The sequence below is a fragment of the Hemitrygon akajei genome, chromosome 18 (genome assembly GCF_048418815.1).
Source record: "Hemitrygon akajei chromosome 18, sHemAka1.3, whole genome shotgun sequence".
NCBI classification, from domain to species: Eukaryota; Metazoa; Chordata; class Chondrichthyes; order Myliobatiformes; family Dasyatidae; genus Hemitrygon; species Hemitrygon akajei.
In genome coordinates, this window is record NC_133141.1 from 47613130 (window position 1) to 47629238 (window position 16109).

Below are 16109 nucleotides of genomic sequence, written 5' to 3' on the forward strand. Positions count from 1 at the left end.
TAGAGGAAGTGCAGTGTAGATTCACAAGGTTAATTCCTGGGATGTCCGGACTGTCTTACGCAGAGAGGTTAGAGAGACTGGGCTTGTACACGCTGGAATTAAGGAGATTGAGAGGAGATCTGATTGCAACATATAAGATTATTAAGGGATTGGACAAGATAGAGGCAGGAAATATGTTCCAGATGCTGGGAGAGTCCAGTACCAGAGTGCATGGTTTGAGAATAAGGGGTAGGTCATTTAGAACAGAGTTAAGGAAAAACTTCTTCTCCCAGAGAGTTGTGGGGGTCTGGAATGCGCTGCCTCAGAAGGCAGTGGAGGTCAATTCTCTGGATGCTTTCAAGAAGGAGCTAGATAGGTATCTTATGGATAGGGGAATCAAGGGATATGGGGACAAGGCAGGAACCGGTTATTGAGAGTAGATGATCAGCCATGATCTCAGAATGGCGGTGCAGGCTCGAAGGGCCCAACGGTCTACTTCTGCACCTATTGTCTACTGTCTATTTATAAAAAATATTATAAGTTGCAAAACTAAATTGTGTAACAGCTGAATAATGAAGTAGTATTCATGGGCTTTATGGACCATTCAGAAATATGATGATGGGGGCAAAGAAGCTGAATCATTGAGAGTATGAATCATCGAGAATGGGTGTTCAGCATCCTTTACCTCCTCCCTGATGGTAATAACCTGGATGGTGAGGGTCTTTAATGATTGATACCACCTTCTTGAGGCACTGCCTCTTGTAGATGTCCTTTAAGGCATGGAGGGCTGTACCCGTGATGGAAGTGGCTGAGTGCACAACCCTCTGCAGCCTCTTATAATCCTGTGCATTATAGGTTCCAAATCAAACTGTGATGCAGCTTGTCAGAATGCTCTCCACTGCACATCTGCACTCCGAATGAAGTAGAGCCGCTCGTATGAATGCATCAACGTGTGGCCTCGGAGAGATCCTCTGAGACGTTGACCACCTGGAACTTGAAGCTTTGTTGTGAGTCCCACCCAAGTTCCATTCATTTCTGTAGATCACCTGCTTTGATTTAAAAGATAAGTGAACCTAAGTGGCCTGTTTTTAACCCATTTTTAAAAGCCACATTAACACTTTTTAAATTAATTTGTTAGGTTAAAGTGCTCCCAAATATATTATATATTTCAAAGGTTGTGGACACGGCTCAGCACATTAAGGAAACCAACGTCCCCTCCATGGACTCTTGCCGCTGCCTCAGTAGAGCAGTCAGCATAATCTACACACCCGAGCATTATCTCTTCTCCTCCTCCCCCAGCGGGCAGAAGATGCAAAAGCCTAAAACCACACCTCACCAGGCTTCTTTCCCACTTTTATAAGTCTTCTGAATGGTCCCAACTACAATAATAAATCAATTTACCCTTTAAAAAAATATCACAACCATTTTTCAATGTAAGCATCAAAGAGAGTAAAAGCTAACTTCTTTTAAATTAATCAGCAGTTCATTTTGAGGGTCTACATTTGGCAGCTAATAGACAAAACTTAATAAAATGATCCAGCTTGTATTGAACTTCTTGCAGGGAAACATGCATTATTGATTGTGTTGAAAAGCATTGGTTATAAACACCACACAAAAGCATTAATCAAATAATCAAAGCAAAAAATGATATTGTGTTATTACATGTGCATAATAAAGAACTTCAATTCCCAGTGGGCAATGTGAGGGGTTCACCTAGAATCGGAAGCTACAATGGTGACCCGGCAGCAGTTCAGTAATAAAAAGATTCTAGTGTAAACCCACAAAGTTTGTCTTTATTAAGAACAAACATAAACAGATATGATCCAATAAATGCAGATTTAGAAATTGTACTGTGAAATGCTTGGATGTCCTATCTGATGCAATTTCAATTTTAAAATAAAATATAATTACTAGAGAGAACTACAGACTAATTTGAATTGTGGGAATACTTAAAGTTTCCTTTTCAAGATCCATACATGCATCCATTGCATGAATCTATGAAGAACCAGGAGCATGTATTGTAATGTGTAATAGACTTCTAGACACTATTTTGGTCCATTTCAGGATGAAAACCAGATACCGCCCCAATGTCACATATGTAGCCCGTTTTATCGTTGCTTGAAAGGACGCTACCTGAGCAGTCCTGTGGGATCTGGAGCAGTGGATTCAAATTCATGTAAAATAATCATCCTTCATGATGGCTCTCATTTGGGATCTCTACTCCCATCTGACCCTACCTTAGCTGTTTGTGCTCGCCATCTCCCTGAACTGCATATTCATATCAGTCAACTCATAGTGTCCCAACACAGTAGCAGTGCCACTGTGATCTCTTTTCCCAGAAACTGTCCCCCCCCCCCATACCGCAATCAATGGATCAGACCCATCTGTTTTTCTTTGTGTTCTTTACGATGGTATAACATGCATGAAAAGGTCCTTTCACTACATTGCTGGTGTGCAGGCTGCACAGTCATGCAAGAGGGCATGGGTCTCATGCAGCACAGCATTTTGCAGCATTGCACCTTGAAGCATATTGCTGGCTCACTGTGCACCATTGCTTAAATATGTTTTCTCTGTTGGCAAACAATGTCAAGGTCATGGGGATATCAGCAGTAATTTGGGATAGAAACTCTTTGTTTTCTTGTAAATGATAGAATCAACGTATTAGACCGTAGGTCATAAGGCATAGTAGTAGAATTAGATTGCATCTGTTCTGCCATCTGATCATGGGTGATTTATTTTCCCTCTTCACACCATGCTCCTGCCTTCTCACTGTAACCTTTGACACCCTTATCTAGCAAAATCTGCTTTAAACATTCCCATTGACTTGACCTCCATAGCCATCTATGGCAACGAATTCCACAGATTCAGCATCCTCTGGATAAAGAAATTCCTCCTCACCTCTGTTCTACTTGGATGTTCTTGTATTCTGAAGCTGTGCCCCCTGGTCCTCGACTCTCCCACCATTTGTAACATTCACTCCATGCTTGCTCTATCTAGGCCTTCCATTCTCTTTTGGCTGTCCGCTCTATTTAGGCTCTGTACAAATGAAGTTCATTTGGTCCTTCAAGCTGATTTCCTACTAGGTAGTGTTACATTTGATAGCTCCTTGTAATTTTTTGCAGCCTTGCTGATAATATAACCATTTAACACAGGGTTTCTAAGTTCCAGAGATCCTAGATATTTGAAATCATGATTTACATTGTGTATTAAAGATAAGAGATTTTTTTTTTACCTTGCTAAACAATTAACATAGTTTGATTATCTTAACTTTTTTTCTCTTTAATACACACAGAGGGTGGAAATGCACAAGGAAAAGGTAGCTCGCCGAGAGATTGGAACATTTACTACTATTAAGACCACACCAAAAATTAACAAAATTATACCTCCTTCAAATCCTACACAACGTGTAAAGTACACTAGGAAACCTATTGTTTACACGCTCCTGGATGACGTTGGCCATGGGGTTAAGGTAAGAAAACTGATTCAGCTTATTTTAGAAATAAAAATCTGCTTGAATTTTTGAGTTATTGGAGGGCATGAAAAATTTAATATTATATATTTGCTTCCTAATCAAAGTATAGGAAAATATCTAGTTTAGATAAAAATCTATTCCTATCAATTCAGTCAAACCTTCCATAAGGGTTTTTATTATCCAATAACTTGAATCAAGCATGGTAAATGTAAGAGCAACGTGAAAGCAGAATTATCAGAAAATTATTGTGATGTGTCTTTAAATTAAGACAGTCAATGAGACAGAAATCAAGCCATGGAGCACTAATGAGACAATTAAACATACTGAACACATATTTGCTTGACTATTTCAAAGCTAAAATTATATACAAGTATGTGAATAATATCATTATTTTACTGCAGCAAATAATATTCAGCAAAATCTCCCTCTGTCCATATTAGTGGTTTAATGCAACCTAATATTTCTGGGACAACCATAGTTAAGCATAGCACATGATTAACAGATATGGCTAATTTGCTTGTTCAATGACTGGGGTTTCTAAATTTTAACATAATTAGCAGACAATAAAGGAAATGCAATCCACGCTGAATTGTCTATAAAGAATGTATCTCCTTCCTCAAGGGTACTGATAGTTAGACAAATTATCATATTGCAATATCAACTTCCTTGCATCTTCCAGATTTAGCAAAAATGTTGACTGAATACTGAACTGTAATATTTTCTCCTTTATTTGATATTAAATTCAGTGAGCATCACTGTCAAAGCCAACATTTATTTTCAGTCCTACAAAGTAAACTTGCTTTCAGGTATTACAGACTCTGACACCTGTCTTCTCACTTAAGTGCCTATGATATTTAATATTCATTGGATTAATAGCCAAGGCATTCTTCATCTGAGTAAAATTTGGTAAATTGGATGAAAGAAAAATTGCATTGAACTAATAAATGCAGAAGCCCCTACAAAGAACTGTGGGAACAGCTGAGAGGATCGTAGGGGTCTATCTACCATCCATCAGGGATATTTATCAGTAGTGCTGCATATGCAGGGCCTTTAGTATTATCAAGGATCCCACCCATCCATCCAGCATCCTCTTTGACTTTCTACCATCAGGCAGGAGACTCTGATGCATAAAAATAAGAACGGCCAGGATGAGAAACAGTGTCTTCCCCAGGCCATCAGGCTTCTGAACTCCCTGTGTTCTAATTGTCACTGGTTAATCTATTCTGTACCTTACAATATTTAATATGAATGCACTTTAGTTTGTTATTTACGCTGTCTGTTATTTATCTGTAGATTTTATCCTTGCCTTCATAAATTATTGTGTGTTCTGTGTGTTATATGTACCACTGTGCTTTACAACCTGGTTCAAAGAAACATTGTCTCATTTCTATATACATTATATGGTTATATACTTATACACATATGTGTATATGTATGTATATGTAAATGACAATAAACTTGACTTGAAAACACTCATTAGGTCAGGCAGCATCTGTGGAAAGAGGAACAGAATTAATGCTTCTGGCTCAAGACCCTTCATCAGAACTCCATTCATTTTGATAAAAATGTAACTTTTGAGGTACTTTGACAACCAAATTTTTATTGAAATATGTATGAGATAAAAAAGGAAAAAAATCCATCACTTTGGCATTGTTCTTAAAAAAGTAAGCCCAGTACTTTGGATGAATTGGAGTTGGAATGAGTATAATTAACCAAGCCATTTGTCATCTTGAAGTTTCACATTCTTCCTTATTTAAAAAACAGAAATTTACAAATTCTTTGCTCCCTGGAAAGCCATATTAAACGATGTATGATGGGCCAGTGAATATCTCTCAAGGGTTCACCTTTGTTATATTCTACAGTGCATTAGGTCCAGGCATTATGAATTATAGGATCAGTCCTACTCCTGCAGTTGAATCGAATTGAATTGACTTTATTACTTACATCCTTCAAATACGAGGAGTAAAAATCTTTACATTATGTCTCCGTTCAAATGTGCAATTATAGTAATTTATAACAAATATTATGTACAACAGGATAGTCAATATAACATAGAAACACAGTTGTGTCAGCATGAATTAATCAGTCCGATGGCCTGGTGGAAGAAGCTGTCCCAGAGCCTGTTGGTCCTGGTTTTTATGCTGTGGTACTGTTTGCCGGATGGTAGCAGCTGGAACAGGTTGTTGTTGGGGAGACTCGGGTCCCCAATGATCCTTTGGGCATTTTTTTTTACCTGTCTTTGTAAATGTCCTAAATCTTGGGAAGTTCACATCTACTGATACGCTGGGCTGACCGCACCACTCTCTGCAGAGTCCTGTGATTGAGGGAAGTACAGATCCCATACCAGGCAGTGATGCTCTCAATCATGCCTCTACAGAAAGTTCGTAGAATTTGGGGGGCCATACCAAACTCCTTCAACCGTCTGAGGTGAAAGAGGCGCTGTTGTGCTTTTTTCACCACACAGCCGGTATGTACCAATCCTCGGTGATGTTTATGCTGAGGAACTTAAAGCTGTTCACCCTCTCAACCCCAGATCCATTGATGTCAATAGGGGTTAGCCTGTCTCCATTCCTCTTGTAGTCCACAACCAGCTCCTTTGTTTTTGGGATATTGAGGGAGAGGTTGTTTTCTTGACACCACTGTGTCAGGGTGATGACTTCTTCTCTGTAGGCTGCCTCATTATTATTTGAGATTAAACCAATCAGTGTCATGTCGTCAGCAAATTAAGCAGGTCTCACATATGCTGTGAAGGCTTATTTCTACATGAGTGTCATGAGCATTTTGCTCATATATGAAAATTGCTGAAGTACTGCCCATATGTGCTTTACATATAATTGATGCCACAGCACATGTCCAGGTGCTCCTTTGATTTGTGTATCAGACAAATGGAATCCATGCAGTATGCCCTCAAAATTTTGAAGAAATTCAATCATGCTGCACACAAAAATATAATATCTGCACAATAATGCATGTGCTGATATGTCTGAAGGATTTGATTCCACCACTGATGTATCTTCCTCTCCACATCGCTCTATTATTCACTTTTCCATCCTCATCCACCACTTCCCGTCCCATGGCATCTTCCACTGTAGCTGGAGGAAATGCAGCACTAGTTTATTCACCACTTCCAATCCCATCCAGGATCTTTCCCATCTTTCCAGGTGACACAGTGATTAAAGCATAAGACATAGATGCATAATTAGGCCATTTGGCTCATCGAGTCTACTCCGCCACTCAGTCATGGCTGATCCTTTTATTTCCCCTCCTCAGCCCCATTCCCCGACCTTCTCCCCATAACGCTTAATGCTGTCTCCAATCAAGACCTATCAATCTCTGCCTTAAATACACTTAATGACCTGGCCTCCATAGCTGCCTGTGGTAACAAATTCCACAAATTCATCACCCTTGGGCTAAAGAAATTTCTCCACATCTCTGTCTTAAATGGACGCCCCCTCTATCCTGTGCCTTCTTGTCCTAGACTCCCCTCCATGGGAAACATCCTTTCCATATCTACCATGTCTAGGCCTTTCAACATTCGAAAGGTTTCAATGAGATCCCCCCTCATTCTTCTAAATTCCAGCGAGTACAGACTTAGAGTCATCAAACGTTCCTCGTATGATAACCCTTTCATTCCTGGAATCATCCTTGTAAACCTCCTCTGAACAGTCTCCAAGGCCAGCACATCTTTTCTTAGATAAAAAGCCCAAAACTGTTCACAATACTCAAGGTGAGGCTTCACCAGTGCCTTATAAAGCCTCAGCATCACATTCCTGCTCTTATATTCTAGACCTCTTGAAATGAATGAGAACATGGCATTTGCCTTCCTCACCACCAACTCTACCTGCAAGTTCTACACAGGGCTGTCAAGTCCCTTTGCATCTCTGATTTTTGGATTTTCTCCCCATTTAGGAAATAGTCTGCACATTTATTTCTACTACCAAAGTGCATCACCATGCATTTTCCAACATTGTATTTTGTTTGTCACTTTCTTGCCCATTCCCCTAATCTGTCTAAGTCCTTCTGCAGATTACTTGTTCCCTCAACACTACCTGCCCCTCCACCAATCTTCATATCATCTGAAAACATGGTAACAAAGCCATCTATTCCATCATCTAATCATTGATGTACAACATAAAAAGAAGCGGTCCCAACACCGACCCCTGTGGAACACCACTGGCAGCCAACCAGAAAAAGATAATTTTATTCCCACTCACTGCCTCCTACCAATCAGCGAATGCTCTAACCATGCCAGTAACTTTCCTGTAATGCCATGGACTCTTAACTTGGTCAGCTGCCTCATGTGTGGTACCTTGTCAAAGGCCTTCTGAAAGTCCAAGTATACAACATCCACTGCATCCACTTCATCTATTCTACTTGTAATCTCCTCAAAGAATTCCAACAGGTTTGTCAGACAAGATTTTCCCTTAAGGAAACCATGCAGACTTTGTCCTACCTTGTCCTATGTCATCAAGTATTCCATAACATCATCCTTAAAAATTGACTCCAATATCTTCCCTACCACTGAGGTGAGGCTAAGTGGTCTATAATTTCCTTTCTGCTGCTTTCCTCCTTCCTTAAAGAGTGGAGGAAAGTTTTGCAGTTTTCCAGTCCTCTGGCATCATGCCAGAGTTCAATGATTCTTGAAAGACCATTACTAATGCCACCACAATCTCTACCATTACCTCTTTCAGAACCCTAGATTCTCCTGTGCTTTCTCAAATTTGGTACAATTTATAATTTGGTTGCTCAAGACATGGTCCCATTTTTCACAAAGAGGGTGGTGAGCATATGGAATGAGCTGCCAGAGGAAATAGTTGAGGCAGGTATAGTATAATTTAAGGAGCATGTGGATAGGTTCATGCAGGGGCAGGGCTTAGAGAGATCTGGGCTGATTGCAGGAAGCTAGGACTAGGTGGGTCGACATGAACTTGTTGGGCCAAAGGGCTTGTGTCTGTGCTGTATTGCTCTGTGATCTGTGAGTCCAACTACATTGGAAAACCAAAAGTAGATTGGGAGAATACTTCACAGGACACCTCCAGTCTGCCACAAGGTCACTGTAAGCATAAGCTTTAATTCTCCATTCCACTCCCACCCTGACCCCGCTGTCTTTGGTTTCCTCATTGCCCTGACTATCCACCCTGTTTATACCTCTCATTATTTTTGATATTTCTGTCAGCCTCCTTTGTTCCAGGTAAAACAAGCCCAGCCTATTCAATCTCTCCCCTCAACTAAAGTCCCCCAATCCAGCCAACAGCTACTTTCTCTCCAGTGCAATCACATCCTTCCTGAAGTGTGGTAACCAGATTTTCACACAATATTCCAGTGTTTGTCAAGGTATAAACTAACATCCCAATTTTTATGGATGGTCCTTGACCTGAAATGTTAACTCTTTTCCTTACTTTAAATGTTAATCGCCTTTTTTTGCTTTGCATGCCCAGCATTTCTATTTTTTTTGTTCTAATTTTGGAGGTGGGATGGGGTGGGCATATTATTGGGCTTGTAGCAAACAGGCCACAGTACAGTAAAGAAAGTATGGGCCTGAAAGGTTAGGACCCACAGGACCTCAAGCAAGTTCATAAATTGGATCCAATATTGGCTTGGCAACAGGAGACAGAAGGCCTTTTTAGAGGATTGAATCCTGTTTCAGAGAGGTCGATGTTTGTAAAATACTGTTTATAATATATATGAATGATTTGGATGTGAATATACGAGGCATGATCAGTGAGTTCACAGATGACAGCAAGGTTGGTAGAATTAACAGTGTGGCTAATAGTCTTAGATTACAGGATTATATTTATGTGTCAATGAAATGGATTGAGAAATGCCAAATGGAACTTAATCCTGATGAACGTAGGACATATTTTGGGAATACGACTGAGGTTCGGGTAGAAGTCATGAAAAGTAAAGTCCTAGTGAGTATTGAAACATTTAAGTCCAAAGATCCTTGACAGTGGTTGTGCAGAAGTTAACATGGTTATATAAGCATATATAAAACTGGGATTCATTAGATGAGGCACTGAACACAAAAGCAGGAAGATTATGTGCCAACTTTATAAAATATTGGTCAAACCTCAACTGGAGCATTGCATGCAGTTATGGTCATCACAATATAGGGTGGATATGATAATTCTGAAGACAATGCAGGTGAGATTCACCAGGATGTTGCCTTGGATGGAGTGTTTCAGTTATGAGGAGAGACTGGAGGGGCTCTGTTTGTTCTCCCTGGAGCAGAGAAGTTTAAGATGAGACATGACTGAGATATATAAAATTATGAGGGGTATATATAGGGTAGACTGCAGGAAACTTTTCCCCATATAAGAGGTAGATAAACTATCAGACATACAGTAGCTTTTGGGAAAGGGTGAGAGAATCAAAGAGGATCTGAGGAGGATTTTTTTCACTAAGCAAGTGATGATTACCTGGAATGCACTGCCTGAGAGAGTAGTGGAAGCAAAAACACTGACTGTATTTAAGAAAACCTAAATTGTCTTGGAATAGAAGTTTACAGGAAGATGGGATGAAAAGGGATGGGTGCCCATCTGTCGGCATGGATGTGGTGGGCCAAATGGCCTGTTTCCCTGCTCTATGGCTCTGTAACTACACAGTGATTATTAGCATAAATGTATGAATCCATCAAATAAAATCAGATTAATTTTTACAGAATGATGGAATGTGAAGGTTAACTCCATGTAAATTATGGACATGGAATGAATTTTAACCATTCAGTGTGATTACCAGGCCTGATTGACAGGGGCAATTGCCTTGCCACCTGGAATCTGACTGGGAATTACTTTCGTATTGTGTTACCTTATTGCCTTTCAAATAATACTTTGATTTGATATTATAATTTATAGAAGAACCATTACACAGAATCTTTAACTAGAAGAGCACAGAGGTATCAGTTTCACTTACTTAATTTAAAAAAAACAATTGAAAATCCTTTCTCTGAGTTATATATTTTACTCTCATTTTGCTTACTTAGGAAAGCAGTAATAATTCAAGACTGGGAACTCTAACGCGTAAGAATAGACAAGGAAGTATACCAACGTGCCCAACTGTACCTTCTCAAGGAACGATTGGGTAAGTGTGAGTTATAAAGCAGGATACTTTGTTAACATTTGGGAGAGTTAAACACGTGGAGAAATCGTCTTTCTACAATGGTTTCCCCCATTTCATGCAATGGATTCAAAGACCTGCAACATTGAATGAAGTAGCAAGGGAAGCAGAGGATGGAGAGGACCTCTTCCACCACCAGGGTTTAAAGTCAAAGTCAAAGTCACAGTACATATATATATTCCCATATACTACCTTGAGGCATTTACAGGAAAATAAAGAAATACAAAAGAATTCATGAAAAACCATACATATACAAAGACTGACAGAAAACCAATGTGCAAAAGACAAGGAAAAATGTACTAATAAAAAATAAATAATATTTAGAACACGAGTTGTAGAGTCCTTGAAAGTAAGACTGTAGGTTGTGTCATCAGTACAGAGCTGAGGGTAAAAACTGCTCCTGAACCTGGTAAACCTTTTGTACCTCCTGTCCAATGGTAGTAATGAGAAAAGAGCATGGCCTAGATGGTGGGGGTGCTTGATGATGAATGCTAATTTCTTGTAGCAAAACTCCTTGTAAATGTACTCAATGGTGGGGAGGGCTTTGCCTGTGTTGGACTGGGCTGTATCCACCACTTTCTATAGACTTTTCCATTCCTGGGCATTGGTGTTTCCATATCAGGCTATCATGCAACCAGTTAGGATAGTCTCCACTGTGTATCTATAGAAATTTGTTGAAGTTTTCAGTAATATGCCGAATCTACGCAAACTTCAGTGTGGTGCGTGGCCAAGTGGTTAAAGCATTGGACTAGCGATCTGAAGGCCGTGAGTTCGAGACCCAGCCAAGGCAATGTGTTGTGTCCTTGAGCAAGGCACTTAACCATACATTGCTCCAGTCCACCCAGCTGAAAATAGGTACCGGCAAAATGCTGGGGTTAACCTCGCGATAGATGTGCGTCCTGTCCAGGGTGGAGTCTCGTACTCTCAGTCGCTTCACACCATGGAAACCGGCATAAGCACCTGCCTGATGAGCCTATAAGGCTTTTTATGCAAACTTCTAAACAAGGAGAGGTGCTGTCATGTCTCCTTTTACAGACTAACCTGTGGGCTTCTCACTTCTGCCACTCTATGTAGGACTGGTGGTAGTGCAGTAGGAAAAGCAGGAAATCAGTTGGCTTTATTAACTCAATTATCATTTAAACATATCTTGGCACTGAATGGGCAGATGAATTGACAAAGTTTGGGTGCTCGCTTCAAAGGGCAAAGTAATAAATGCAGGCAATAAATGTGTTCTTCTATTGTTTCGTCTTTTTCTGCTGAACTTCTGTCCAGAGTAGTGGAATGTGTGTATCTCTAGATTTCTGTCTTTCAACCCTTGCAGTGGAAATTGTTCCAATAACAAAATTTGGCAAATGTACTTCAAAATATAATCATGGAATTTTACAGGGATGAAACTTCAGATAGGTACTGTAGTTATCTCAGGACAGATGTTAACAGGATATTTTCTTGCGATATTTAATGGAAATATATGATAGTGTAGCGATGTACTACATACAGAGCTAGAAACAACAACACGCAGTCAGTAAGTCGTTTAGAGACTAATTTATTCAAACTTCGCAGCACTGGCTTTTAATCCCTAGTTCCCACCCTCTCAGGGCGGAAATGACTTCAGAGGTGCATTACCAAAGTCTCTCCCCACGTGTGGGCTATTTGTGAGCCGGTTCGCCTGCGCAGAAAGTGGGTCACCACATAACCCCCCCCAGAACCGGCGATACACCCCCCCAATGTCCACAGTCTGGATCAGCCTCTGTTTGGGAGGTCTGCCTCTGCGCCGCGGTGCCTGAACCTCGACCGGCTGCGCCAAGTCCACATGGGCTGGTTTGAGTCGGTCCACCGTGAAAACCTCCTCTTCCCCCCCAATGTCCAGAACGTAAATGGACCCGTTGTTCCTGATCACCTTGAATGGCCCCTCGTACAGCCGCTGTAGCGGTGCTCGGTGTCTGCCCCTTCGTACAAACACAAACTTACAGTTCTATAAGTCTTTGGGTACATGGGTCGGGGTCCGTCCGTGCTGTGAAGTTGGTACGGGGGCCAGGTTGCCGAGCCTCTTGCGTAGTCTGTCCAGGACTGCTGCGGGTTCTTCCTCTTGCCCCCTTGGGGCTGGTATGAACTCTCCTGGGACAGCCAGGGGTGCGCTGTACACCAACTCGGCCGACGAGGCCTGCAGATCCTCTTTGGGCGCTGTGTGAATTCCAAGCAGGATCCAGGGAAGCTCATCCACCCAGTTAGGTCCTCTCAGGCGGGCCATGAGAGCCGACTTCAAGTGACGGTGGAAGCGTTCCACCAGTCCGTTCGACTGTGGGTGGTAGGCAGTTGTGTGGTGTAGCTGTGTTCCCAACAGGCTGGCCACAGCCGACCACAGGCTGGAGGTGAACTGGGCGCCTCTGTCGGAGGCACTGTGGGCCGGTACCCCGAAGCATACTACCCAGGTTGCAATCAGTGCTGGGGCGCAGGAATTGGCAGATGTGTCGGTGAGCGGGACCGCCTTTGGCCATCTAGTGAACCAGTCTACCATAGTTAGGGGGTACCGCACTCCTCGGGACACCGGTAGGGGGCTCACGATATCCACATGAATGTGGTCGAACCTCCGGTGGGTGGGTTCGAACTGCTGCGGTGGGGCTTTAGTGTGCCGCTGCACCTTGGCTGTTTGGCAGTGCACGCACGTTCTGGCCCATTCACTGACCTGCTTGCGAAGTCCGTGCCACGCGAACTTGCTGGAGACCAGCCGGATGTTTGTCCTGATAGATGGGTGTGCCAAACCGTGTATGGAGTCGAAAACTCGCCGCCTCCAGGTTGCCGGGACGATGGGGCGAGGTTGGCCGGTAGCCACGTCGCACAGGAGGGTCCTCTCACCTGGGCCTACGAGAAAGTCCTGCAGCTGCAAACCTGAGACTGCGGTCCTGTAGCTGGGCATCTCGTCGTCTGCCTGCTGCGCCTCCGCCAGTGCTGCATAGTCCACCCCCAGGGACAGGGCCTGGACAGCTGGTCTGGAGAGTGCGTCCTCCACGACGTTGTCCTTCCCCGAGACATGCTGGATGTCCGTCGTGTACTCGGAGATGTAGGACAGATGTCGCTGCTGGCGAGCCGACCAGGGATCGGACACCTTCGTGAGCACGAAGGTCAACGGTTTGCGGTCTGTGAACGCGGTGAACGGCCTGCCTTCTAAGAAGTACCTGAAATGCTGGATTGCCAGATACAGTGCCAACAGTTCCCGGTCAAAAGCACTGTACTTGAGTTCGGGTGGTCGTAGGTGCTTGCTGAAGAACGCCAGGGTTTGCCAGCGCCCCTTGATGAGCTGCTCCAGCACCCCACCGACTTCTGTGTCGGATGCATCCACTGTGAGGGCGGTCGGAACATCCGTTCTGGGGTGCACCAGCATCGCGGCATCTGCCAAGGCTTCCTTGGCTTTAACGAAAGCGGCCACAGCCTCCTCATCCCAAGTAATGTCCTTGCCTTTACCCGACATCAGGGTGTACAAAGGGTGCATGATATGGGCTACTGAGGGGAGGAAACGGTGGTAGAAGTTCACCATACCAACGAACTCCTGCATGCCTTTGACCATGTTGGGCCAGGCAAAGTGGTGGATCGCGTCTACCTTGGCGGGCAGAGGTGTTGCCCCGTCTTTGGTAATCCTGTGGCCCAGGAAGTCAATAGTATCGAGACCGAACTGGCATTTGGCCGGGTTGATCGTGAGGCCAAAATCACTCAGGCGGGAGTAGAGCTGGCGGAAGTGGGACATATGCTCCTGGCGACTACTGCTGTCTATAAGGATGTCGTCCAAATAGATGAACGCAAAGTCCAGGTCGCGTCCCACTGCGTCCATTAGCCGCTGGAACGTCTGTGCGGCATTCTTCAGGCCGAACGGCATTCAGAGGAACTCGAACAGGCCGAACGGGGTGATGAGTGCTGTTTTGGGGATGTCTTCAGGGTGCACCGGGATTTGACGGTATCCCTGGACGAGGTCTACTTTGGAATAGATTCTTGCTGTGTGCAGGTTTGCTGCAAAGTCCTGTATGGGCAGCACGGGGTAGCGGTCTGGAGTTGTAGCCTTGTTCAGTCTGCGGTAGTCGCCGTATGGTCTCCAGCCCCTGGCTGCTTTGGGCACCATGTGCAGGGGGGAGGCCCATGGGCTGTCGGACCGCCGTATGATCCCCAATTCCTCCATCCTCTTGAACTCCTCCTTCACCAGTCGGAGCTTTTCCGGGGGGAGCCTTCGTGCGCGGGCGTGGAGGGGTGGTCCCTGGGTCAGGATGTGGTGCTGTACATGTCTGGGCATGGCTGCCGTGAACTGTGATGCCAGAATCGATGGAAAGTCCGCCAAGATTCTGGTGAATTCGTTGTCGGACAGCGTGATGGAGTCCAGGTGTGGGGCCGGCAACTTGGCTTCACCCAGGGAGAACGTCTGGAAAGTCTCGGCATGTACCAGTCTTTTCCCTTGCAAGTCGACCAGCAGGCTGTGAGCTCACAAGAAGTCCGCCCCCAGGAGTGGTTGGGCCACCGCGGCCAGTGTGATGTCCCACGTGAACCGTCTGGCGCCGAACTGCAGCTGCACCGTGTGGGTGCCGTATGTCCGTATCGTGCTGCCGTTTGCGGCCCTCAGGGTGGGTCCTGGCTTCCTGTTGTGGGTGTCGTACCCCGTCGGGGGCAAGACGCTGATTTCCGCTCCTGTGTCAACCAAGAAGCGGCGTCCCGACTGTTTGTCCCAGACGTACAAGAGGCTGTTCTGGTGGCCAGCCGCCATAGTCATTAGCGGCAGCTGGCCCTGGCCCTGGCCCTTGCAGGGTGGGCGACAACGGCGAGTTTTTGTGCCCCACCGTTGGTGGTAGAAACACCACTGTTCACTGGCCTCCTCACTCCTGCCTCTGTGTTGTGTGCGCCCCCCTGCCGGGCCCGGTCTGGTCTGCCGTGGGGCGCGTGGCCTGGTAATCTGACTGACGGAAGCCACGCTCTCCCTCTTGGCTTTCCACAGCACGTCTGCCCGGGCCGCCACCTTCCGGGGGTCGCTGAATTCTGCGTCGGCCAGCAGCAGATGTATGTCCTCGGGCAGTTGCTCCAGGAATGCTTGCTCGAACATGAGGCAGGGCTTGTGTCCGTCAGCCAGGGACAGCATCTCGTTCATCAATGCTGACGGCAGTCTGCCTCCCAAACCGTCCAGGTGAAGCAGGCAGGCACCCTGCTCACACCGCGAGAGGCCAAAGGTCCCAATGAGCAGTGCTTTGAAAGCTTCATATTTGCCTTCTTCCGGGGGCGACTGTATGAAATCCGCAACCTGAGTGGCCGTCTCCTGGTCAAGGGCGCTCACCACGTGGTAGTAACTCGTGGAATCAGAGGATGTCTGCCGAATCTGGAACTGGGCTTCTGCTTGGCTAAACCACACGCGTGGTCGCAGCGTCCAGAAAGTCAGCAGTTTTAGCGAAACTGCGTGAACAGATGAAGAGTCGGTCATCTTTGGTCCAAATCCCGTCTGGACCGTTGGGGTCACCAATGTAGCGATGTGCTACACACAGCGCTGAAATAACGACACGCAGTCAGTAAGTCGTTT

At 44.6% G+C, this 16109-nt stretch overlaps 1 protein-coding gene across 3 annotated transcripts in view; it reads left to right on the forward strand.

The window, feature by feature from the left end:
• Positions 1-16109, forward strand: part of LOC140741434 (abl interactor 2-like) — a 53710-nt gene that overhangs the window by 17317 nt on the left and 20284 nt on the right. For all 3 annotated transcript variants that reach the window (XM_073071611.1, XM_073071612.1, XM_073071613.1), the window contains exons 3-4: positions 3272-3448; positions 10434-10531. In XM_073071611.1, coding sequence (XP_072927712.1) covers positions 3272-3448; positions 10434-10531 — 275 coding nt within the window. The remainder of the gene's footprint in view (positions 1-3271; positions 3449-10433; positions 10532-16109) is intronic.